The sequence below is a fragment of the Desmodus rotundus genome, chromosome 13, assembly GCF_022682495.2.
Source record: "Desmodus rotundus isolate HL8 chromosome 13, HLdesRot8A.1, whole genome shotgun sequence".
Classification (NCBI taxonomy): Eukaryota; Metazoa; Chordata; class Mammalia; order Chiroptera; family Phyllostomidae; genus Desmodus; species Desmodus rotundus.
Window position 1 is genome coordinate 50,921,681 of NC_071399.1, and position 24,911 is coordinate 50,946,591.

Below are 24,911 nucleotides of genomic sequence, written 5' to 3' on the forward strand. Positions count from 1 at the left end.
GAGTGCCTCTATTTTCTTTTTCTTTTTGAGAAATTCTTCCTATTCAAGCCCCCCTGGTCCAAACAAGCACCTGGCTGTTCACAGCTCAACCTGGCTCTCTCCCAAGAATCCTGCAGCAGCCCCTGTGCCCGGGCTGGGGCTTCTGCCGCCCTTGTCCTGGGGCGGGTCCTAGGGACCTCATTGTCCTTAAGCACTCTTCTTACCATCAGATCTTTCAATGTCCTCTATCTTTGGTCTCTGATCTTCATATATGCTGGAATACTGTTGGCTGTTCGCTCTGCTCCTCAGATCAGCTAGGTATTTCACTGGCATTGAGGGGAAGTGGACTCCGCTCCCACCTATGTTGCCGCCATCTTCTCTTGAACATTTTATTCTTAATTTTCTTAATGTAATGAATCACACATTGATTGTTTTGTGGATATTGAATCATCCATGCATCCTTAGAATAAATACCACTGGATCCTGGTACATGATCAATTTAATGTACTGTTAAATTTGGTTTGCTAATGTTAAAGTGTTAAAGGGGTATTTAAGTCTCTTAATATTATTATATTGCTGTGTATTTCTACCTAAACATCTGTTAATATTTTCTTTATATAACGAGGTGCCCCCTATACTGACTGCATAAATATTTCAGATGTCATATCTTGTTGATGAATTCAACCCTTTATCATTGTATAATGACATCCTTTTTCTCTTATAGTCTTTGGCTTGAAGTCTGTTTTGTCTAATATAAGTAGAGCTATCCCAGCTTTCTTTTGGATGTAATCTTTTTCTGTCCCTTCACTTTCAGTCTATGTGTATCCTTAAAGCTATAGTGAGACCCTTGAAGATAGCATATAGTTTGTAGTTGTTGTTTTTAATCTATTCAGTTACTTTGTGTGTCCTAATTGGAGAATTTAGTTTACTTACCTTTAAAGTAATTATTGATAGGTATGGGCTTACAATTGCCATTTTGTTCATTGTTTTCTGGTTGTTTTATAATTTCTTTGTTCCTCTCCTGCTCTCCTCCTTTGTGATTTGCTTTTATTCTTTTCTATTTATTTCATTTTTTTTATCTAATATAAGTTTTTGCTTTGTGGTTACTATGAGACTTAAATAAAACATCTTTTATTTATAATAGTATATGTTAAGCTGGTAAGAACTTAACTTCAAATCTATATAAATGCTGTACATTTTTCACCTGTCCTGTATTTTGTTTTTGATATTACAATTTATATCTTTTTAGCTTGTGTGTCCATGAGCAAATTATTATAGTTATAGCTATTTTAATACATTTGTGTTTTAATCTTTGTACTAAAGTTATAAATGATTTACCCATTACCATACAGCATTACAGTATTCTGATCTTATCTATAGATTTACTTTTATCAGTGAGTTTTATACTTTCATATGTTTGCCTGTTATTAATTAGCATCTTTTCATTTCAACCCAAAGAACTCCCTTTTCATTTATTGTAAAGCTTTTCTAGTGGTGCTGAATTCCTTCAGCTTTTATTTGTCTGGAAAACTATCTTATCTTCAATTCTAAAAGAAAATTTTGCCAGGTAGTGTGGTTTTGGTTGGAATTTACTGATCTGTATGATGGTATCCCATGAGTCCCCACACCATCTCCAGTCATTTTTTGTTTTTGCTTCTCTATTTGGATGATTTCACTGACCTGTCTTTGAGTTCATGAATTCATTCTTCCACCTGATCTAGTCTGTGTTGAACTCCTCAACTGAATTTTTCAGTTCAATCATTGTATTTTTTTTAACTCTGTGATTTTTGTTTGGTACTTTTAAATATTTCCTACCTCTGTTGAAATTCTCATGTTTTTCATGCATTACACTCTTGACATTGGCGAGCTCTTTGTAACCATTGTTTTGAAAACTCTATCAGGTAAATCTCTCATCTCAATTAAAATCTGTTTATGGAGATTTATCTTATTATTTTATTTGGAACACATTCTTATGTATCTTTATTTTACTTTATTCTTTGTATAGTCTCTGTACATTAAATGAAGCAGCCATCCCTCCTAGTCTTGACAGAGTGGTCTCATGTAGGAGGTGTACCTTATCAGTCAGCCTAGACTGAGTTCCTGGTTGTCTGTTAAACCTTGGTGGTTGTGCAAACTGCCTTCTTTGGTCTTAGTTACTCTCAGCAGTTGAGGGTGCCCAAGACCTGTCAGTTTTCCAAAGGGGAAGACCATATTCAGCTCCTAGATGCAGGTTAATTCAAAGCTGGATTTTCTCATTGTAGCTGGGAAATTATGCAGTTAAGCTCCTTCCGGGGACAAGCTAGGAGATGGGTGGTTTTGCCTGTTCCCTCTGTGCTACATCCAATTATATAGTCATCAAAGGTGGGCATGTTCCTGTGCTTGTTATGGATTACTGCTTTGTTTGAAACAACCTGCTAAACTTGTGAATGCCAGTCCATTAACTCTCAGAACCAGGTGATTTGGGTTCTTTTCCTTGGGCATCACCTAAAAAAGTTGGGGTACCACTCTTATGTACAGGGTTCTTCTAGGAAGAATAAGCAACTTGGAGCTGGCTAGAGGGGGAAGGTAAGGGAGGTGTCTACCAGCTCTCCTGGTTTCCAGGGAGGGCTACCAGATGGTTAGTTACTTTTAAAATTGTATTCTTTTTCTAGCTTTATAATTTGGCAGCATAAATCTTTAGTTTTAAATCATTCTTATTTTTTTTAATATAAGCTTCTTTTAAAGCTGCAAGTTTTCCTCTAAGGACTCTAGTTAATTTCACAAAATTTTATATGTATGTGTTCATTATTATACAGTTCTAAATAATTTCTAATTTTTCTTAGATTTCTTCCTTGGATTCTTGGATTATTTAGAAATGTGTAACTTAATCTCCAAATAATTGTGTTGAAATTTCTAGTCCTTTTTAAATTTATTTCTAATTTAAATTCTTTGTGGACATACATATATCATACAGATAAGATATTCTGAATGATATTTTAAAATTTATTAAAAATTATTTATGTTCCAATATGTGGTCTATCCTATTGAATGTTCTTCAAAGTACTGACAAGAATGTATATTGTGTGCATTATGCATTTTGAGTTTGGCATTCTGTATATATTTCAAGTAAATTTTGGTTAATATTGTTGTTCAAATCTTATTTATCTATCTTAGTTTTTCTTTTTATCATCTCCTGAGAGAGGTTAAAATTTTCTAAGTATATGTGTGAATATGTTCATTTCTTATCTAATTTATGTCAAGTTTTTAGCTTCATGTATATTAAAATTCTTAGATACCTACACATTTGGCTTGTTATTCTTTATGGATATAATGGCCCTCTAAATAATACTCCTTTATTATTGTGAAATAACTCAGTTTATCTGGTAATATCCAGTGGTTTGAAGTACACTTTGTTTGATATTTATTTAGCCAACTCAGCTTTCTTAGGTGTCATATTATATATTTTTCTATTCTCTTTTTAGCCTGTGCTTTTATATCTAAAGTATGTCTTTTTTGTAGAGCATGTAATTAATTGTTTGTTTTGTTATCTAGTTTAACAATCTATGCCATGTAATTTCTTGATTTATTCTATGTATATTTAATGTAACTATTGATATTTGTGTTTAATTATGCAATCTTGATGCTTGGTTTCTAGTTGTCCCTTCTATTTTTGTTTTGTTGTTTTTCCTTTCTTGTCCTTTTCAGTTAATTGAATATTTTAATATCCCATTATATATTCTCATTATATATTTCTGTATTATTTTTAATAGTAGTTCTAGATATCACAATGGTCAGCTTTATCCCATTGCAGACTACCTTCAGTTAATGTTACAAAACTGCATATAAAGGGGAGGAACCTTACATGAGCACACTTCTATTTCCATTTCTCTTTGCTGTGGTGCTGTCAATGCCTCATATTTTTCTACATATGTGTTATTAAACTGAGAATACACTGTTGTTGCTTTTGTATTAGTGAGCTGACTTAAAAATTGAAATAAAGAAGTAGTATTTTATATTTATTCATATATTGTTCCAATCTTTTAATTTTTTCCTTTAGATCTCAAGGTTTAATATTCAACATCTGAAATGATCTCAGTACCATCCACTAGAGCTAAAATACTCCCCTTAATCTTTCTTGTTATGCAGACTTGCTGTACATGGTTTTTGCTTATCTGAAAATCTTTATTTTGCCTTCACTTTTGAAATGAAAGATATTGAGTGCTATATGTGGCAAATATTGAATTTTAGTTAGGTTTTTCTTTCTTTCAATGACCTAAATATGTCATTTCATTGTCTCCTGGTTTTCATTGTTTGTGCTAGTAAATCTGTTATCATTCTTATTTTCTCCTCTGCTACCCATATGTCCCCTTGTATGTGTTTGTGTAGACTATTTTACTAGTTTTTATTTCTTCATATTTGGTTTTTGAAGTTTCACTATCATTTTCAAAGCTGTGGTTTGTTTTTATTTATACTGAATTTGTCATTGTTATTTTTTATTTATAAAATTTTTAGCCTATGTTTTTTCTGAAAATAGTTTTCCAATTTGTCTCCTCTTTCCTTTGGGGTTTCCAATCACAAGTATATTTTTAATATTGTTCATTTTATTGAGCCTCTGCAATAATAAATTTATTTATGTATTTATTTCTGTGTTTTATTTTTTGAGGTATTAGTAATCATTTTATTTCTTTTTTTTATTGTTCAAGTACAGTTGTCTTCATTTTCCTGCCACCACTTTCCCCTGCCCGACTTACCCCCACCTCCCACCCTCAATCCTTCCCCCCTTGGCTTAGTACATGGGTCCTTTACACATGTTCCTTGATGATCCTTCCCCTTCTTTCCCCTGTTATCACCCTCCCCCTTCCCATCTGGTGACTGTCAGTTTGTTCTTTATTTCAATGTCACCGGTCCTATTTTGCCCGCTTTTTTGTTTTGTTTATTAGGATCCACTTGTAGGTGAGATCATATAGTATTTATCTTTCACTGCCTGGCTTATTTCACTTAGCATAATGCTCTCCAGTTCCATCCATGCTGTCATAAAGGGTGGCAGCTCCTCCTTTCTTTCTGCTGCATAGTACTACATTGTGTAAATGTACCACATTTTTTTGATCCACTCATTTACTGATGTGCACTTAGGTTGTTTCCAGCACTTGGCTATTATAAATTGTGCTGCTATAAACATTGGGGTGAAGAGGTTCTTTTGAATTTGTGTTTCAGGAATGATTTCTGTGTTTTAGTTTAGATGATTTCTGTTGTCCCCACTTCAAGCTTATTGATTCTCTTTTGTGGCCAATCTGCTGTTAATACCATCCATTAAAAATTTCAATTCAGATACTGTGTTTTTCATTTTAGAATTTCCATGTTTTCTGTTTCTACAACTTCTGTCTTTCCTGAAGTTCCTCTGTAGTCATCCTTTAGACCAGCAATTTCCAACCAGTGGGCCATGGCACACTGTTGTGCCACAAGAATTTTTAAAACATGTGATAACCTGACTATTTGGTCAGGAGCACTGACCTTCTTCCCCTTAAACTATCAAATAAAAATATGACAATAGTCAACACTACAGTAGTTATCTCAAATGACTATTGTAGTGAATTAATCAAACTTACACCTATTTTTTTGTCAGACCAGCAACAATATAATAAAATTTTTGGTGTGCCACAGAATTTTAATAAGTAGATTACGTGTGCCATGAGATGAAAAAGATTGAAGATCACTGCTTTAGATCCACATTCTCTCATAGCTTTTCTAACAAGTATTATGGTATTTTAGATTTTGTTTGCTAATTTCTACATTAAAAGTTGTTTCTATCAACTGAATTTTCTTGATGACATGTCCCATTTTCTTATTTATTTTTATACTTAGTGAATTTTTATTGTATGCTAACATCATGGATGATATGTTGTACATACAAGTATTCTGGATTCTTAACATCCTTTCAGTACCTGTGTTGTGTTGTAGCAGCCAGGTGTGCTACATAATAATCATTAAACTCATGGAGGCTTGGTATTAGGCTTTGTTAGGGGAAGTCTGTTTCAGTTTTGCCTTTAGTCCCATGAGAAATAGTCCTTCGACATAGTCTTTTCTTCTATGTTGTGGCTCTTCTGTGGTGTCATAAGAAAGCTCAAATTGTTTTCCAAGCCCCACCTAAGTAGGAAAGACTTTAAGTGAAAATTTTGTTTCCTCTGAGATGAGCAGCTGCTGAAATCTATATTTGGTTCGTTCAGTCTTCCATTGGTTGGTTTCTCCTGTGTTCTTTGGAGTCTTGCCCCACTCATGCATGCATGCACAATTAAATAATCAGCCAAGAATTTATTTGCAGATTATAGGTTTTGTGTTTCTCTTCTATAGATTTACTCTTTCTTGGACCCCCACCCCCCCTGGACACTTTCCACAGTGCTCTGGCAGCCTCGGAATGTCCTCTGCCTCCTCAAACCAGCAAGGCTATAGATTTCTGCTTGAATTCTATCTATACTGCCTGAGGGGAAAAGATGTGTAACAGTAGATCTTATCCAGTGTGGTTTCTTTCTTCCAAAGGTCAGCTCTCCTCTTTGTTTGCTTTCTCTGCAATGCTTTCAAAGAGTTGTTTCTATATTTTGTGTTGAACTTGTACTTATTTTCAGTAGGGGAATTAATCTGATAAAAGATTCTCTAGCATTATCAGAAGTCAGAACTCCTCTAAAGATATTGATGGGTGAGTTTGAACTATTTATAATTATGTTAAGTACTGTTATCAGGACTTGTTTCTGCCATCTTATTTATATTTTATATTAACTGTTTTTCTTTTTGTCATTTTTCCTTCTTTTCAAATTTCCTTTGAAAATATAAATTTTTGTTGTTTTTTTAAAAGATATTCATTCAATTTTTATTTTTAGGTGATTCTCCCTAACTTATTAAGATACATTCCTTTTTTTTGTTTTTCTCTATAAATATCTCAATTTAATTGTTACCCATATTCCTCCTTATCAAGAAAAGTACAACAGTATACCTGTCTTTGGTGTCTTTCCCAATCTGTGTCAACTTGGTGCTTTTGGATTTCACTTCTTTGTCATCAGGATATTTTCTTTAGGTTTCAGCCAGCCTCTTAATATAGCTATTTTTTAATAAAATATAATTCCAGTAGACACAGGGCTATTTTTTAAAATATAAAAATGAGAGGCTAATACATTTTCTGAATGAAGACTAGTATAGAATTGATTTATTCTTGTAGTCTGTGATTTCTTTTTAGAACACATATCATGGGAAAACAAAACAGAGTCTTCATTTGGAATTTATGGTAAGTTTTCTTAACTCCTAACCTATTACTTGTTCATTGTATTTTTGCTTCAAATGCCTCAGGTACTGAGTAAAAATCCACTATCAATAAATAATGTAGGGATATTCTATAGAACACAGGTGGCAAACACAAGGCCCATGGGACAAATCCTGCCCTCCACCTTGTTTTATCCGGCCCAGCACCTTGTTTCTTCCAGGCAGCAGCGCCGAGTTCCTTGCCCCTAGTTAAGGAGTAGTTACAGTTATACAGTCTTAAAATTATACTCAGCCCTTTGAAGGCAACCACGGGGCTGATGTGGCCCCTCGTGAAAAGGAGTTTGACACCCCTGCTATATAGAACTAAGTTAAGAATAGGCTCATCACTGGGCCTTTGACAGTAGGAGGAGGTAGATAAGCAACAGTCCCACAGAAGCCTTAAAGAGGTAACTGAGAATACCATTTGAAGCTGCCTAGACTTATGGTCCTGATAGGTCCCTCTACTCAGGGGGAACAAACACATTTCTGGTTATCCATAAATGAAGGAGATAAGCGTGAAGAAAGTGAATGGGACAGGGAGAAAAAGCTAAATTGTTGAGTGGAACAATTATTCTATAACCTCAGTATTTCTATAGAGGAGAGAAAACTGACACATTTGAGGAAGATTATGGAAAGATCACCACCCATTTCACTATGACTCCTCACTCATCCCTCTGCTGGGTTTGAAGTTACCTGAGGGATGAGTTTGGGAATAGAAACTTGGTATGCCCTAGACTTTGAGATGTGCCCATCAGTTTTCTAGCTATGTCAGTGGATAAGTTTAATCCTTTGGGAGAATGTTAGCCAACATTTTTGCAGTAGATATAAAGTCTTGTTCTCTAATCAGATTAAACAGCAAAACCCTTTATCCCCTATCTCCTTGCTTCATTAGCATTTTTATTTTGTTTGGAACTTCAGTGTTAGTCCTTTAAAACCCAACTTTAAATTTTGGATCCAAAGTCAGTTTATATGATGATAAAAATGATAGCAGTATTTTAGAGCACAAAAAGTGGTTAAGACAGACTATTAATACACGCAACATTTTGGATGGGTCTAAAGGGCGTTATGCTGAGTGAAAAAAAAAAAGCCTGTCTTAAGAGGTTACACGGCATATAATTGTATTTATATAACATTCTTTAAATGACAGAATTCAGAATTAGAGATAGAGAACACATTAGTGGTGGCAAGGGGACAAGGATGGGATGCAGAGATTATCAGGAGAGAGTTCTTTGGGGAAGATAGAATTCTGTATCTTGAATGTAATGGTGATTACATAAATGTATAGGGGGAGAGAATTGCACACACACACACAAGTGCATGCTACAGCTGGTAAAATCTAACTAAGGCCTGGAATCTGTAGGAGTACTGCACCAATGTAGTTTTCGGGACTTGATACTATACTATAGATGTGTAAGGTATTACCATTTGCAGGAAGCTGGGCTAGCGGTACACAGATCTCTCAGTACTATTTTTGTAATTTTCTATAAGTTTACAATTATTTCAAAATGAATAGTTTAAAGAAATGTGCAAACATTGTCACTTAATCTAAGTTCCTCCTGATTTAGAAGATAATAAGCAGGGGGGATGAGCTAGAACTTAAAAACCAAGGATGCTATAAGAGCCTTTGCAGTAATATATTTTGTCCCTGATGAAGTCATCACACAAATAATCTTGAAAACCAAGAAAATATTCCAGTAAATAGTGATTTTTTAAAGTCCATTTATCTCTTCCTGAGATTATTGGGATTATTATTTTCAAAAGAAAATTTAATTTCTGCCCTTACTGGATAAAATTATTAGCTGCCTTGTTTCCTGGCTTAAAATCCAAGACTTATGAAACACAAACTCATTTGTGATTATAAAAATATTTTTTCATTTACTGTTGGATCTAATAAAATCAAGATGCTTTTTAAAAACAAATGATTGTTTTGGGGGAAGAAGTATGGATTAAGGCACAATTAATGGTTTTGGTAATTATTATTCACTGCACAGGCATTAACCAGTCTTCACTCATTAGTTGAACTATATACAAGCCCCTAAATATTCAAAACATGAACTAATTTTTCATTATTATTGAAATTTCTACATGCAAAACTAGTAGCATTTGAAAGCTAATCTCCCTATATGCCAGAGTAATTATAGAAAAGTAAATAATCTCAAGTATTCTTTTGACCTATAGAAATGATTTAATATCTTTCAAAACTGGTTTTCAGCTCATTGAAAAAGCAGAAAAGTCCCTTAGTATTCAGGAAAGACATGATTCTAAGAATGCTAGGGAGCATGTTTCCCTTCTACCAATTGCTATAGTGGTTTTTTTTTATTTTTCAAGTATAGTTATCTTGATTTTTCCCAACCAAACCCCGCCATCTTCCCATCCCTCTCTGCCTCCCACCCTCGAACCTACCCTCTTTGGCTTTGTCCATGGGTCCTTTATACATGTTCCTTGATGGGCCTTCTCCTATTTTCTCCATTATCCCTTCCCCCACCTCTAGTTACTATCAATTTGTTCTTTATTTCAATGTCTCTGGTTGTATTTTGCTTGTTTGTTTGTTTTGTTGATGAGGTTCCACTTAAAGGTGAGGTCATATGGTATTTGTCTTTCACCGCCTGGATTATTTCACTTAGCATAATGCTCTCCAGTTCTATCCATGCTGTCACAAAGGGTAGGAGCTCCTTCTTTCTTTCTGCTGCATAGTACTCCATTGTGTAAATGTACCATAGTTGTTGTTTTTTTTTTTACTAACTTACACCATATACAAAAATAAATTCAAGGTGAATAAAAGACTTAAATATAGGTTGTGACACCATAGAAGTCTTAGAGGAGAACATAGGCAGGAAAATCACAGATATTCTACACATCAGTACTTTCACCAATATATCCCCTACAGCAAGGGACATAAAGGAAAAAATAAACAAATGGGACTCATCAAAATAAAAAGCTTCTGCATGGCTTAAGAAAACAGCAGTAAAATGAAAAGGGAACCAGTTGGAATTGTTCTTGAGCGCCTTCTCCATTTGAGAAGGAGAAAACAAATCTCTGCTTCTTTTCCCTCCTTTGCAGCATGGAGTGTGTGTATTCCTTTGTAGACCCCAAATCAGAACTGCAAACCAGAAGCCACCATACAAACATGAAGGAATTTCATTCCATAGGTTGCATTCTTTCATCAACTCATCTCAAAACCCATGTCCCCACCCAACTTTTCCATGAGATTTTACATGGAGGACCTGAGCCACTGTGTTGAGTTTTTATCCCTAGGACTTTTTAAAAATCCTGTACAGGGTTTGTGGTACTTGCCCCATTGTGTGTACAGGTTCTAGAATAAGTCATTATACGATTGCTTCACAAGTTATAAGGCAGTAATCAATTGAAATGAGGTCTTTGCTTCTGTATCTAAAAATGGTGATATCAGGCCTCAAAGTGCCAAAGCAATTCTTGCTTTTTAAAACTGTGAAGTTGTTTTTCACAGGCCTCTTTACTAGAGTATGGACTGGAAGCTATGAATTTTTACCAAAAAGATTAAAACTGTGAGGAGAGTGTCTCAGTATATGTGACTCATGTTCCCGTTAGAGTGGGATCATTGGAAGACATTTTGTTTGAAGTAAATATGTCCTTAGTGAAGTGTGCACAAGAGTTGACATGTGCTACTTGCCATTTTCAGCCTGTTATAATTTTGTAGAAAGTGCAGTGTTGATTGAAATTTTCTATTTTTGATCTTCTTGTTAAGATGGTTTGGGTTTTAATTTTAGCTTTGATAAAATATGAAATGAAAAAACAACTATTTATTTTTGTGAGTTTTTATTTGTGTTCAAATTGTAATATTTTAAATTTTCAAAAGATGCCTCATTATAATGTAGTTTGTTTAAATTTTAGTTAGTAATCTGTTTTATAACTACTGAGGGGTTTGTGGGGGTTTTTTTGCATTTTTTTATTGTTGAAGTACAATTTTCTCCATTTTCCCACCACCACTTTCCACCATCCCATCCAACCCCACCTTCCACCCTCAATCCTTCCCCCCTTTGGCTCTGTCCATGGGTCCTTTATACATGTTCCTTGACAATGCTTCCCCTTCTTTCCCCTCCTCCCTCCCCTCTGGTTACTGTCAGTTTGTTCTCTATTTCAACATCTCTGGTTATATTTTGATTGCATGTTTGTTTTGTTGATTAGATTCCTGTTAAAGGTGAGATCATATGGAATTTGTCTTTCACTGTCTAGCTTATTTCACTTAGCATAATGCTCTCCAGTTCCATCCATGCTGTCTCAAAGGGTAGGAGCTCCTTCTTTCTTTCTGCTGCATAGTATTCCATTGTGTAAATGTACCACAGTTTTTCGATTCACTCATTTACTGATGGGCACTTAGGTTGCTTCCAGCACTTGGCTATTATAAATTGTGCTGCTATGAACACTGGGGTGCTTAGGTTCTTTAGAATTCGTGTTTCAGGATTCTTAGGGTATAACCCCAGCAGGGGAATGGCTGGGTGAAAAGGCAGTTCCATTTTTAGTTTTTTGAGGAAATTCCATACTGTTTTCTACAGTGGGTATTCCATGCAGCAGTATTTTCACTGATATATCCCCTAGAGCAAGGGACATAAAGGAAAGAATAAACAAATAGGACCTCATCAAATTAAAAAGCATTTGCACAGCTAAAGAAGACATCGGCAAAATGAAAAGGGAACCAAATGTATGGGAAAACATATTTGCCAATGACACCTTGGACAAGGATTTGATCTCCCAAATATATAAAGAACTCATACAACTCCACTCCAGGAAGGCAAACAATCCAATTAACAAATGGGCAAAGGACCTGAACAGACACTTTTCCAAGGAGGACATACAGAGGGCCCAGAGACATATGAAAGGATGCTCAGCATCACTAGCCATCAGAGAGATGCAAATTAAAACCACAATGTGATACTACTTCACACCACTCAGAATAGCCATCATAAATTAACAAATAAGTAGTGGTGGTGAGGTTGTGGAGAATAGGGAACCCTCGTGTACCATTGGTGGGAATGTGGACTGGTGCACCCACTGTATAACTGCTGAGTTTTACATTTTGTTATTTATGTTGTGACTTGGTATTCTGCACAATTTCTCATATTTTGCTGGTTGCTATAGGAATTAGGTGTTTTGGAGGTCTATATTTCCAATTTTATGTTATTGATATTTGCTTTGCTTTGAAGATAGCTTCCAGCTCAAGATTTGACAAATTTACCAAAATTATCAAATGCTACTTATCTAGGCATTGCCACTCATATGTTGTTTACTACAAACAAAAAAGGGAGCTTTGTAAAATGAGCTAATGAAGCATTATTTGTAAATGTGACTTATTACTGGGTACACTGAAGTGAAAATTTGGGTGAAAACGTGATATCAAAAGGTTCCCTGGTGACCCACTCATTTCTTCTGAGTCCTCTCCTCTTTTAATTTACCTGATCTGCTTCTCTGCTCCTTTGCCCTCATTTTCTACTAATGTACAGAGTGTTGTTTGAATGTTTTCTCTGCCACATGCTTTTCCTTCCTCTTCCTTCTTTGCCTTGCCAAATGTGGATGTTCTTTATGGCCCTGCCCTTTTCTCCTCAACCCTGGTTCTGGAGTGACTGTGAGCATCTGCAGGCCCAGGGGCATTGGGTTTCTCAGCCTTTCCTGAGCAGGGCAGAAAGTACCACGAACACTTCATTTTCAGGAGCTGATGCAGCCCCAGATCAGCCTGCCTCCCTCCCCTAGGCCAGGTGTTGAGAGTGAGAAGGCACTTTTCTGAGTGCCATGTAGTGCCATCACATCGACTATCTTGTGTTTGTGTCCACCCATAATGGATAAAAACTTCTATTTTGTGCAAAGTCTTTATAGTCATCCCAATTGACTTCACAGCTTAGCTCAAACAACCAGAAAGCAGAGACAGAAGGGACCAAAAGAAATCAAAAAGTAAAGAAATGCTACAACCACATTGGAAAACAGTTTGGCAGTTTCTCAAAAAGTTTAAATACAGAGTTACTGTATGAACCAATAATTCTCTTAGGTATGTACTCAAGAGACTGAAAAAATATATTCATACAAGTACCAGTATACAAATGTTCATAACAACATTATTCATAATAGCTAAAAGGTGGAAACTCCCCAAATGTCCATCAACTTATGAGTGGATAAACAAAAGGTTGGATATTGATACATGGAATTTTATTTGTCTGTGAAAAGGAATGAAGTTCTGACACATGCTACAAGGATGAATCTTGAAGACCTTATGCTAACTAAAGGAAACCAGCCACAAAATACACTTACTGGTACAATTTCTATGGAATGTCTATAAGAGGCAAGTGCATAGAAACAGAAAGTAAACTAGTAGTTGCCATGGATTGTGACAGAAGGGATAGATAGCGACTTCCAATGGGTATGGTGTTTCTTTCTGGGATGATAAAAATGTCTGGAATTAGATAATGGTGATAGCTGTACAACTCTGTCAATATATGACATTTACTGAATAGTGCACTTTAAAAGGGTAAAGTGTTATGGTATCTGAATTTTATGTCAATAAAGTTATTAAAAGTAAAAACAAAAGATTAAAGAATTTAAAGGAGAAAGGGTTAGAATGTTTCATTGAACCAAGGTGGGCTCTTTGACTGATCAGGCTAGTTAAAGGACTTGTGTAGATGAGGAAACCAAGGCTCAGAGAGGTTAAAGTAACCCTACTTAGGATCCTGCAGGGTTTGGTGGGGATGGAGTAAGGATCCATTCTTCTGAACGCATACTTATTCCACTAATTTTGTTTCCTCCTCAGAAGAGCATGCATCTCCTATTGGATACATATTTTTGAACATATCACTATATAGAGCCTGATTACTGAATTAGTTTGAAGTCTGGACTTGCTCAGGATAAAGTCCCACCTATTGCCTGCCTTCTGCTTCCTTGGAAGGTGCTGTAGATGTGCGTGCTAGCAGTGCTTGGGCTCTCCTCACTGTTCCTTTGTTTTCTACCCTTGCTAGAAACAGAGTGGTGGTTGCTCATCTCTGTGAGCAGAGAGTAATTGGGACTTATGCTTTGAGGTGACTTTAATTTCTTAAACGCACCTTGTGAAAGACAACACACACATAAAATTCAGGAGAGGATTTTACTTAAGCTATTACAAGAGGGGAATGTTCATTAGTGAGGCCTGTTTCGAAGAGGAGGGAAAACATTTGGGTTTCATGAAAGAAAGGAGCCAATGAATAAGGATGGCAGTGGGTCTTATCTTGGAACATGAGAAAGTAGATAGTCCTTTGCAGTTAACTACTGTTTAACCATATCTTCTCCAACATCAATAATACATTGAAATTATGCACATTCCACTGGTGTTGTAAAGATGGAAGCAATCTTGAAGTGTCACTCAAGAGAATATATTGTCCCTTCTTTACGCAGTTGAAGAGAAACTCGTTTACCTGACCATGCTCAGTTTTAAAGGAAAATAAAAGAAAATGTATGGAGAGTTAAAGAAAGGGAAGGACTGGCTTGTGTGAACAAGTTCAGCAGGTAAATGAGTGTCCTGGCAAAGTGGCTTTTAAGCCAGCCAGAACTCCTGCCAGCTAAAAAGGCACAAACTCAGCAGAAGAGGAACTTTGGAGGAAGGTGATGGAACAAATTTTTCTAAGAGCTGATGGATTTATTTTTGAACATAAGAAATTGTAAAAAAAAAAAAGGAAAAATTAAAATCCTAGGTTTGGTGTTGTTAAGACAGTTTGCTCTGGCACAGACTAGCTCAATAACAAATTTGTCTTTCTTAGTGTTTCCCCCCCAAGCCTAATTTCCATGATTTTACCATATGGAATCTCTGACTTTTATAAAGAACTTGCTCTATTGGGCAATCTTGGTGCATTTTTCAAATGTTTCTTGACATTAACAGCTCTATTTCTCAATTAGCAAAAGGAATAAAGTTGATTAAACATATCCATAGGGTGAGAGTTTACATCTGATTAGCCAGCTCTAAGGTAAACATTAAAAGGTCAGAGCAAATAACTTTTACTTCTTTTGTTTATGGGAAGACCAGTCACGAAGTCCTAATTTCCCCTATTCCCATGATTGAAATGCCCAACTTTAAAATGATGGACTTAAACTGATTTTGAGTAACATAATCTGTTGAATTTAAAGCTTAGTTAGTTGACATTTTATTTGTGGCATTTTTCTAACTATATTCTGATACCCATCTGTTTTTCTGAAAACTACAATTAGCTAATCATAGACCAAAAAAAAAAAAAAAAAGAACATATGTATAGACTTGTAATGTACTGGTAACCTATTCATGGCTTTGTCCTTAGAACTGGAAGGTCTCCAACATTTTTTGTTTTCTGACTAAAAATAGGCAAACAGAGAGAGGAAGGGAAGAAATTACTTCTGTTTCTTCTGTTATTAAAATGAATAGTTCTTCCTTATTTTATGCTCATAGGAATCAGTATAGCTACATTACTATCTTGTGTATGAGGAGGATTCAAAACAGTAAATTCATAATGTTAATTTTTCAGGCAGTGGTTTAAGTGGTCCTATGGCACTTTGTTAACTGGATTTGGAAAACCTGGAAAGAATGAGCTTTATGTTTCTTTTTTGTGGTCAATATAATTTAGTTAAAATGGAAGTTCTTTTAGATATGTGTCCCTGTTCTCTAAATCCATTCATATGAACATACTTTTGTATTCTTTGTCCATTTTATTAATTCTTTTAAACAATGGGAATAGTTATATTGTTCATAATATTTTAATTATAAAAGTATACAAAAAACTTTTAAGTTTGATATAGTCCTATTTGTTTATTTTTTCTTTTGTTTCCATTACCTGGGGAGATACATCTGATAAAAATTGCTATGAGCAATGTCCGAGATTTTGCTGCCCATGTTTTCTTCTAGGATTTTCATGGTTTCAGGTCTAACATTTTAGTCTTTGATCCATTTTGATTAGTTCTTGTGTGTGGTGTAAGGAAGTGGTGTAGTTTCATTTTTCTGCATGTATCGGTTCCAGTTTCTCAACACCATTTATTGAATAAACTATCTTTAGCCCATGGTATGTGCTTGCTTCCTCTGTTGAATATTAACTGGCTATAAAAGTATGGGTTTATTTCTGGGCTCTCTGTTCTGTTCCATTGATCTGTCTGTTTTTATGCCAGTACCAGGCTGTTTTGATTACTATGGCCTTGTAGTATAGTTTGATATTAGGTAGTGTGATTCCTCCAACTTTGTTCCTCTTTCTCAGGATTGCTGCTGCTATGTGGTGCCTTTTGTGGTTCCATATAAATTTTTAAAATATTTGTTCTGGTTCTGTGAAATATGTCATTGGAATCTTGATAGGAATTGTGTTAAATCTATAGATTGCTGTGGGTAGTACAGACATTTTAATGGTGTTAATTCTTCCTATCCATGAGCATGGCATGTGCTTCCATTTATTTGTATCTTCTTCAATTTCTTTCTTCACTGTCTTATAATTTTCTGTGTACAGGTCTCTTGCATCCTTAGTTTATTTTACTCTTTTTGAAGCAATTGTAAATGGGATTGTTTTCTTAATTTCCTTTTCTGTTCCTTCATTATTGGGATATAAAAATGCAACCTATTTCTGGATATTAATTTTGTATTCTGCTACTTTGCTGAATTCATCTATAAGTTCTAGTATTTTCTTGGTGGAATCTTTGGGGTTCTCTGTGTATAGTATCATGTCATATGCCAATAAAGACAGTTTTACCACTTCCTTTTCAATCTGGATGCCTTTTATTTCTTCTTCTTGTCTGATTGCTGTGGCTAGGACTTCCAGTATTATGTTGAACAAGAGAGGTGAAAGCAGAGAGGTGAAAGAAAGATTGGGAACCTTTCTTGTTCCCAATCTTAAGGGGGATGCTTGTAGTTTTCGCCCGTTGAGTATGATGCTGGCAGTGGGTTTGTCATATATGTCCTTTATTATGTTTAGGTATGTTTCCTCTATTCCCACTTTGTTGAGAGTTTTCTATCATAAATGGGTGCTAGATTTTATCAAATGCTTTTTCTGCATCTATTGATATGATTGTGTGATTTTTATCCTTCATTTTGTTTATGTGGTTAATCACATTTATTGATTATGGTAATTCAATAATCAAATATACCAACCTTGCATTCCCAAAATAAATTCAGCTTGCTCATGGTATATGATCTTTTTGATGCATTGTTGTATGCAGTTTGCCATTATTTTGTTGAGGATTTTAGCATCAGTGTTCATCAGGGATACTGGTCTATAGTTTTTTTTGTGATGTCTTTTGTATGGTTTTGGAATTAGGATAATGCTAGCTTTGTGAAATGAGTTTGGGAGCCTTCCCTCCTCTTGAATTTTATGAAATAGTTTGAGAAAGAGAGGTGTTAGTTCTTCCTGGAATGTTTGGTAAAACTCACTTGTGAAGCCATCTGGTTATGGGCTTTTGTTTGTTGGGAGTTTTTTGATTACTGCTTCAGTGTCACTGGGTAAAAACCTTCTTCATTTGGATTATGGAAATTATCCTTTACATTTTCTAGTTTTTCTGTGATTTTTAAAATATTTAATCTATCTAGAATTAAACTGGATAATTCAAGGATCCCAAATTATTATTTCTACATGCTTAATTTACCACCCCAGCATCATAATTTCAGAGTCCATTGCTTTCCCACTTTCATCATATGCAAAGTCCCCATAGGTCTTTAGATCTAATCCAGTTCCTCTTCTCTGTTCCACAGATCCATTACCATGCGTCTAAGTCAGAGATACAAAAATATAGTCATAAGCAGTGTTAGCTTTCCCTCCCAGAGTTAGGTAGAGTTTTTGAAGAGCACTGAGAATGATTCCTAAGACTACACGAGGTGACCCCTGAATGACCGTAAAGATGTAGTAGGAGTGAGCCAAGTGGGGGTCAGGTGGGGTTATGCAGAAGTGCTTTCTAGGCAGAGACTTTAGCATGATTGGTGTCAGAGGTAAGAACTAACTAGCTGTGTGTATGTGTTGTGTTTTGAAATATGAGGCAAATGTCATGAGAAATCGGGTCATAGACATGGTCAGGTATTAATTTTGGGGGTTGTTTCTGCCTTGTAAGAAATTTAGATTTATTTTCAGATGGTGTATAATGTTACAGTGTTTTAAGCAGAGGCCTAATACGGTCTAATTTGTATTTTAGAGAGATTTTTTATTCTTTTCATGTATATGACCCACCCACTCTAGAGAAAGTAGCTTGTAGCAAGTTTCTACTAAAAAGTAGCAAGGAGATCAACAGATGTTTCTGTAGTAGTCTGGATAAGGGTGACAGGGGCCTGAACCAAGGTGGAGGTGGTAGAGGGAGAGAAGGGGGCAAATGAGAGGCCTGTTTTGGTGATTTCTTATGAGGAATGGTGGATGATGCAGATGGAAGCATGAAGGGTGGTTACAGGTTTCCCAGCACTGGTAAATGGACACAAGATGTAGGGGAGACAAGTCTGTCTTATGAAGAGGAGGAGATGGAAGAGTGAACTTGGTGGCTTAGGAGAATGACAGGGTTGAGGGAAGGATCTGACCAAACAGAACTGATGGGCCTTCAGCCCAGTTGCCATTTGAAAGTGTTAGAGTGTTCAAATTGTGACCTTTATATTCACATATTCTTTTTGAATACATGCCTGTGACTCTTCACAGGCTGCATCCACATCAGGTTGGTGAACTCCTGCCCTTCTCCTACAGTTCTCCCTTAGACTAGCTGACGGAGTCCAGATTTTTTTTTAACTACATATTTAACATAGCCAGTGGGAAACAAATTGCTATTTCTAAGTTTCATACATTATCTGCATCAGCAGCTAAATTTTTAGATATGCTTTGCAGATGATATTTGAAGCTAGTAGACTCTGAATAATGATGACCCAATAAAAGTGCAATAAGAACAACTTGTTGAAGCTGACAGAAAATCTAATCACAGAAGACAGGAGAGAAATGCTACTTGCAAAGTTTTTCTTTGCTTATACACACTGGCTCATCTCTCTCAAATAAAGGAATAATTTTGCTAATTGGAAGGCTATTTTTAATAGTTAGATTCTCACCTGATATGAATTACAATATGAGCATCAGTATAGGAAGAATAAAGTGCACATGATTTGTGCTATTGAACCACCAACTGTGTGTCATTAAGTGAAAAAATAGAATTGGTAGCATTTGTCACCATCCTCAATTTATATTTATTGAACACCACCCTGTTGGAGGGAGGCTTATAAATAGCCACTGGGTCAAGTTGAGCATACTAATAATTTATGCTGGGAAAGTAGAAGAGGTTACTGATTATATTTTCTTTATCATCTGTGTACCTTCTGGAAAGGTTATTATTTAAAAATCTGCTTGTCTTTTTTTTAAAAAAAAACCTGTTTTATAAGCAAGGCTGGTTGTTCTTCTGTGAAAAAAAGTGTTCTAGATAGAAAATCCCAGAATCCCCTTCCCTTCCCCAAAGACTGGACATTCTAAAAACAGAGAAAAGGGTAGATTGGTAGACACAGCCCTGCAAGATGTCATGTTCTTTTTCTAGCTAAAGTCCTCTGAGGTCAGAATTGCTGAGGAATGGGCATGGGTGTTCTGGCCTGAATTTTTTCTGTTTAAGCTGTAGGCTCTGTTGTATTTTGTAATAATGAATCAATGCTTAAAATGTTATTGGGGTGGGGAATTGCAAAAACTGGAATTGAAAAATAAATGTATTGTGGTGCTGAGTCTGGTGAGTGCTCGGTGTGTGTGTGTATATGCAGACAGGTATATATTATTTATGTTTATATTAATATGGTTGTATGTATATAAGATATGATCACAACTTTTTTGATGCAGAATACACATTTTACCTCTATAGGTTGATTTATGGACACAAAAATGAATGGAAAAAATGGATATTATAATACATAGCCCTAAAACAGTCCATGTGAATGGTAATACAAATCTGGCTTTTTTGAGGAGTTGATTTTTACCATTTTCCCTTCAAGGCAATTTGGCTGATTTTTTAATCTAAATATTGAGGTCAGCTTGTCAGAGATGGGCTCAATTCTAAATTGCTAAATTTGTACTCATTTGTACATATGTTCATTTAAACATCTAACACAATCTCCCAGTTTCATTTTCATTTTGTCATTCTTCTTTGCTGCATCTCATCTCTTCTCATTTCATCTCCTAGCACTGGTGTTCTTCAGAGCTCTGAACCTGGCTTCACTCTTCTCAGTTGCCTGAGTCACTTTTATTCATCCTCCCTGGCCTATGGATATATTTTGGCTCTGCAGATGGATCCTGGTAGGTGTCCACCAAAATCCACTTGACTCTTATTCTAGATGCAAAGCTGTACTGTGTTTCCCAGGGTCTCACAAAGTTAGACGGCCGTGTGAGTAAGATCTCTCCAGGGAATGTGACTAGACATGATGTGTGTCTTTTCTCAACCTGGCTCTAAAAATCTCCTCCAAGTGCTACTCTCTGAAGTTTTCTTCTTTTGGCTGAGGGACAAGTGTGCTGCTATGGGTCAGGCTCCAGGAATGAGTGTCATACCACCACTTTCTGAGTTCCTTGCATCACCACATGAGAACAAAATTAAACTTCTTATTACAGAGGCACTCAGTTCTGGCATTCTGCTAATACAGTCTAGTCTACCCTAACTAAGACAACTCACAAATCTACGTTTCTTTACCTAGAGCTCTGGTCTTTTTCCTGAAACCGAGATCGAAATATCTCAGTACTTATTAGACCTGCTTTGGGTCATGTCTCTCAGATATCTTAAACTCAATGTGTCTAAAAACTGACTGCCACCTCCCTCTCCCTGACCCTGCTCCTTCTCCAGTGCCTAAGACACACAGTTGGGAGCCATTTTTGACTGCCCTCACTGCTACCTCCCTTATTTAGTTCAGGTATCAGAAAAATATCAGTTCCTGGCTAAATTTGTCCCATTGACCTGCTTTTCGTACACATATGTTTATTGAAACACAGGCACACTCACTTCCTTGCATATTTTCTGTGTCTACTTTCTCACTAGAACTTCAGGGTTGGGTGTTTGTGATAGGGACTGTATGGCTGGCAAAGCCTAAACTTTTCCTTTCTGGCTCTTTATAGAAAATTTTGCCAACTTCTGATCTGGTTGATTGCCCAGCTCTGTTAATTCTATCCTCTTAATAGTCTCTTGAACCCACCCAATTCTTTCCATCTCCACTGTCACCATTATTGTCCTCATCTGGAACACTGAAATGGCATCCTGACTGGTTTCTGGGATCTAGTCCTGCAGTCTTATAATCCATTCTCTGTATGGCAGCCAAAGTGAATCTTGCTAAAGAAAACTGGTGAAGATCTGTTTACTGCTACACTTAGCCTACTCTAATAATTCATCTCCCACATCTATATATGTTTTCACCTACAACCCAAGTGTCTCTCCTTAAACTCAGATCTAACTATTATCACCTTGGTTAAAATCCTTCCGTGGCTTCCCATTGCCCTTAGAATAAAACAGCTGAGGCTCAGACTTGCCTCATTTAGCAATTTGTATAATGTATCATGAGAGGACAGAGAAAGAAGCAGATTCCTTTTTTTTTTTTTACCTGATTCTGGCAGGATGAAAGTGGGAAGGTATTATTATTTTTTTTTGTATGAGTGAGGGAAGTGGGTAAAGTCACCTCTCTTGTGGTTTGGTTTTGCCTGAGTAGTTTCTCTTTGCTGCCTTTGCTACTTTAGGGGTTGGGATGGAGATAATGTGCTGTTTTCCCCATGCATTTTCTTGGCAGATTGAATAATTGATGCATTGCTGCAGGACTAGTAATAGCAGCATTTCTTTGCCATGTACAACTGAGTCATAGGAGAGAAGACAGACGCTGCTCCCATGCTCTCACCAGCCCTTGACTGCTCCCCAAGGAGGAGACACAGTAGGAAAGCTCAGTTCCTGGGCGTTGACCACTAGAAATAGACAAATGGGGACAAATCACACTTAAATAAGAATGATACCATGTGAGTGAGGTTTGAGTCTACATGGGAGACTTTTTATAATAGACGACTCACTTGGCTAAAAACAAGCCCCAGTCTCTGTAGGCAAACATACATGCGGTTTGACATTAGAATCTCCTTTTGCCTCCTTAAGCCAGATAACGCAGAAATGCAATGACAATGTGGTTGGAAAAATTGTTTTCCCTCAGGATTTTTTCTCTTTATTCTTCTTAGTCTGCTTTTTCAAAAAGAATTCTTATTTTTCATGCTCACCCCTTGCCTTCAGTCTCTAAAATTTTTTGGAAATAAACTAATCTTGATTTTTAAAAAATCTCATTGGCCACTGCTAGTTTAAGTAATTGATGGCATGTATTCATATCCCATCTCTGACACTTATTAACTAGGGAGACTTAGATGATTTACTTAATTAAGCTCTCTAAGCCACAGTTTTCTCCTCTCAAATAGAGAATATTAATATAAGCCTCTACCTTAAAAGATTGTTGTGAGGATTAAATGAGATATATAAGGTTATCTTTTGTTATTAGGTCTAAAAAAATCTAAGGCTTGCCTATTGTTGCTTCTCTCTTTAGAATGTCAGACACTTTCCCTTCATCTTTCCAACCATGACTGTGTCAAGAGCCTGCTGAAAGATGACCCTCTGGTCTCATACATGAGTTGGTTTTTGACTCCTTGGTTGATATATGTTGGCTGAGACTTCATTTATTTCAGGCGATTCCTCAGTTTTTAAAAACCAATTGGTAAGCCCCACCTCCTACCCCATCCCTGGTTCTTCTAAAAGCCCATGGCAAGTTTCTTGTAAGAGCTAATCTTAAAAGAATCGGTATGCCTCTCTGCAGGCCAAGGTGCTGTCATTCCCCAGAATACTCGGGAAAGAACCCTAGCTGAGCTCAAAGTGGAGCTCAGAGTCATCTAAAAGTCCAGAAAGATGGAAATGGCAGAAGAATACAGATGCCTATAATTTATTAGCCTTTGTCCTACCAGCAGCAACTTAAAGAAAAAAAAAAATCTGTCATCATTCAATACTTCTCTTCCTGAATTTCCTTTCAAATTAAGGAAGTTCAGGTTTGAAGTGCCAAATGTACTGACTCATTTCTTCATTATGTAAGCCATTAACAGGTCACTGCTCAGGTGTTGGAATATCTGCTTCAGGCTAACAGCAAGGTGCCCAAATGGCTCTCAGCTGTGTCCTTACTCTTGCACTCACCTGCACTCCCAAGAAAAATGCAAGCTCAGCTCCTCACCTTTAGCTATGAGTCCTGCACTGAGGCCTCATTAGTATCAACAAGCTCCTCCTCTCTGCTGCCTTCCAGGCAGTGGCCTATCAGGGAGAATAGAAGGAAACTATGTTAGATTGCAGAGATTGGCAATGAAACTTTTTGCAGAAAATACAGGCTGATTAGATCTGACTGTAGGGAAATATGAAGAGATCCAGTGTGGGAAAGTGTCATCTGAGTGAGTTTGAAAGCTGAGGCAAAATCTTTGGCACCAACTTGTATTTAAAGCAAATACCATAGAGAATGACCTTGGGGATCCTAGGAAGTAGAGGCATAGTAGCATGATTTATACAATGAGGCAAAAAAGAAAGTAAATTCTTAAAGCAATAATTTCTAAAAATCTATCAACTCTAAAGAGACATTCTAAACACTATTTGTGTGAAATCCACTGCAAAACTCAAATATCAATAGTGATTCTATTTAGCTATGACTGACATTTTTTGGCCTGGCTGATATAATATATGTATTCCCATTTGTAATTATCTAGGGAAAATATTGTTCTGGGATGCCCATAAAAAAGACATAGCTTGTTACTGTCGTGATTGGCTGTAGCTACTGTGCATAAGCCTTCTTTCCAAAGAGGCCACATTATTCACTGTGGCAAGTACAAACATGGGAATTCAGTTTTTTCTGAAGATTACCTATTCTCTGTAGGATGATAGTCCCCAGAGGAGTTACAGGGCTTCAAAAACAATGGTATTATTATCCCCTAGTCATTAGTATCACTGGTGCGGATAAGGCATTCTACCATTGGTTTGATAGGTTTCAAAATGACTTTTGATCACCCTTTGTGGCTATTCAGAGGATCATCAGAACTTACCACATTTTAAATATCTGTGTTAGGAGACATCCTTAGACATCAGACTTTTGCTTATTTTTGTTCTTAATTTAGACATGCTCCTCGTACTTTCCTTTGACAATTCAACACTGGTGTTCCATCAAGAATAGCTGGATAAAGTCATTCCTGACCATTTTGGTTCCTCAATAACTGAGATACTTGTCTCTACCACACAGTTAAGAACTTGACATTTACTGACTTATTTTGCTTCTCCAAGTCATTAAAATATAATTGTTCAAAAATTTAAAGGGTCAGTAAAAGAATTATGTAAATGGCTAAAATACAACATAGGCCCTGGCTGGTGTGGCTCAGTGGATTGAGTGCCAGCCTGAGAACCAAAGGGTGGCCAGTTCGATTTCCAGTCAGGGCACATGCCTGGCTTGTAGGCCAGGTCCTCAGTAGGGGGCGTGCAAGAGGCAACCACACATTGATGTTTCTCCCCCTCTCTCCTTCCCTTCCCCTCTCTCTAAAAATAAATAAATAAAATCTTTAAAGAATAAAAAAAATGAAAAATAGAAAAGACGTAGGAACTCAAGTGAGAAATGTGTTATTTCTGGTTAGGACATCAGCCTTATGGAACAGGTTCTATTTAAGGTAGACCTTGAAAAAGGTCAGGTTTTGACAGGTGAGTTGCTTCTTGCACAG

General features: G+C 36.4%; 1 protein-coding gene across 13 annotated transcripts in view; it reads left to right on the forward strand.

Moving 5' to 3' along the window:
- The window catches only part of ENOX1 (ecto-NOX disulfide-thiol exchanger 1), a 609,204-nt gene that overhangs the window by 76,076 nt on the left and 508,217 nt on the right, over positions 1–24,911 (forward strand). For 5 of the 13 annotated variants that reach the window (XM_045202201.2, XM_053916754.1, XM_053916756.2 and 2 more), the window contains exon 2: positions 20,356–20,468. The exons of the other annotated variants lie outside the window; for them this stretch is intronic. In XM_045202201.2, coding sequence (XP_045058136.2) covers positions 20,436–20,468 — 33 coding nt within the window. In that variant the 5' untranslated portion in view covers positions 20,356–20,435. The remainder of the gene's footprint in view (positions 1–20,355; positions 20,469–24,911) is intronic. 13 annotated transcript variants of the gene reach the window in all.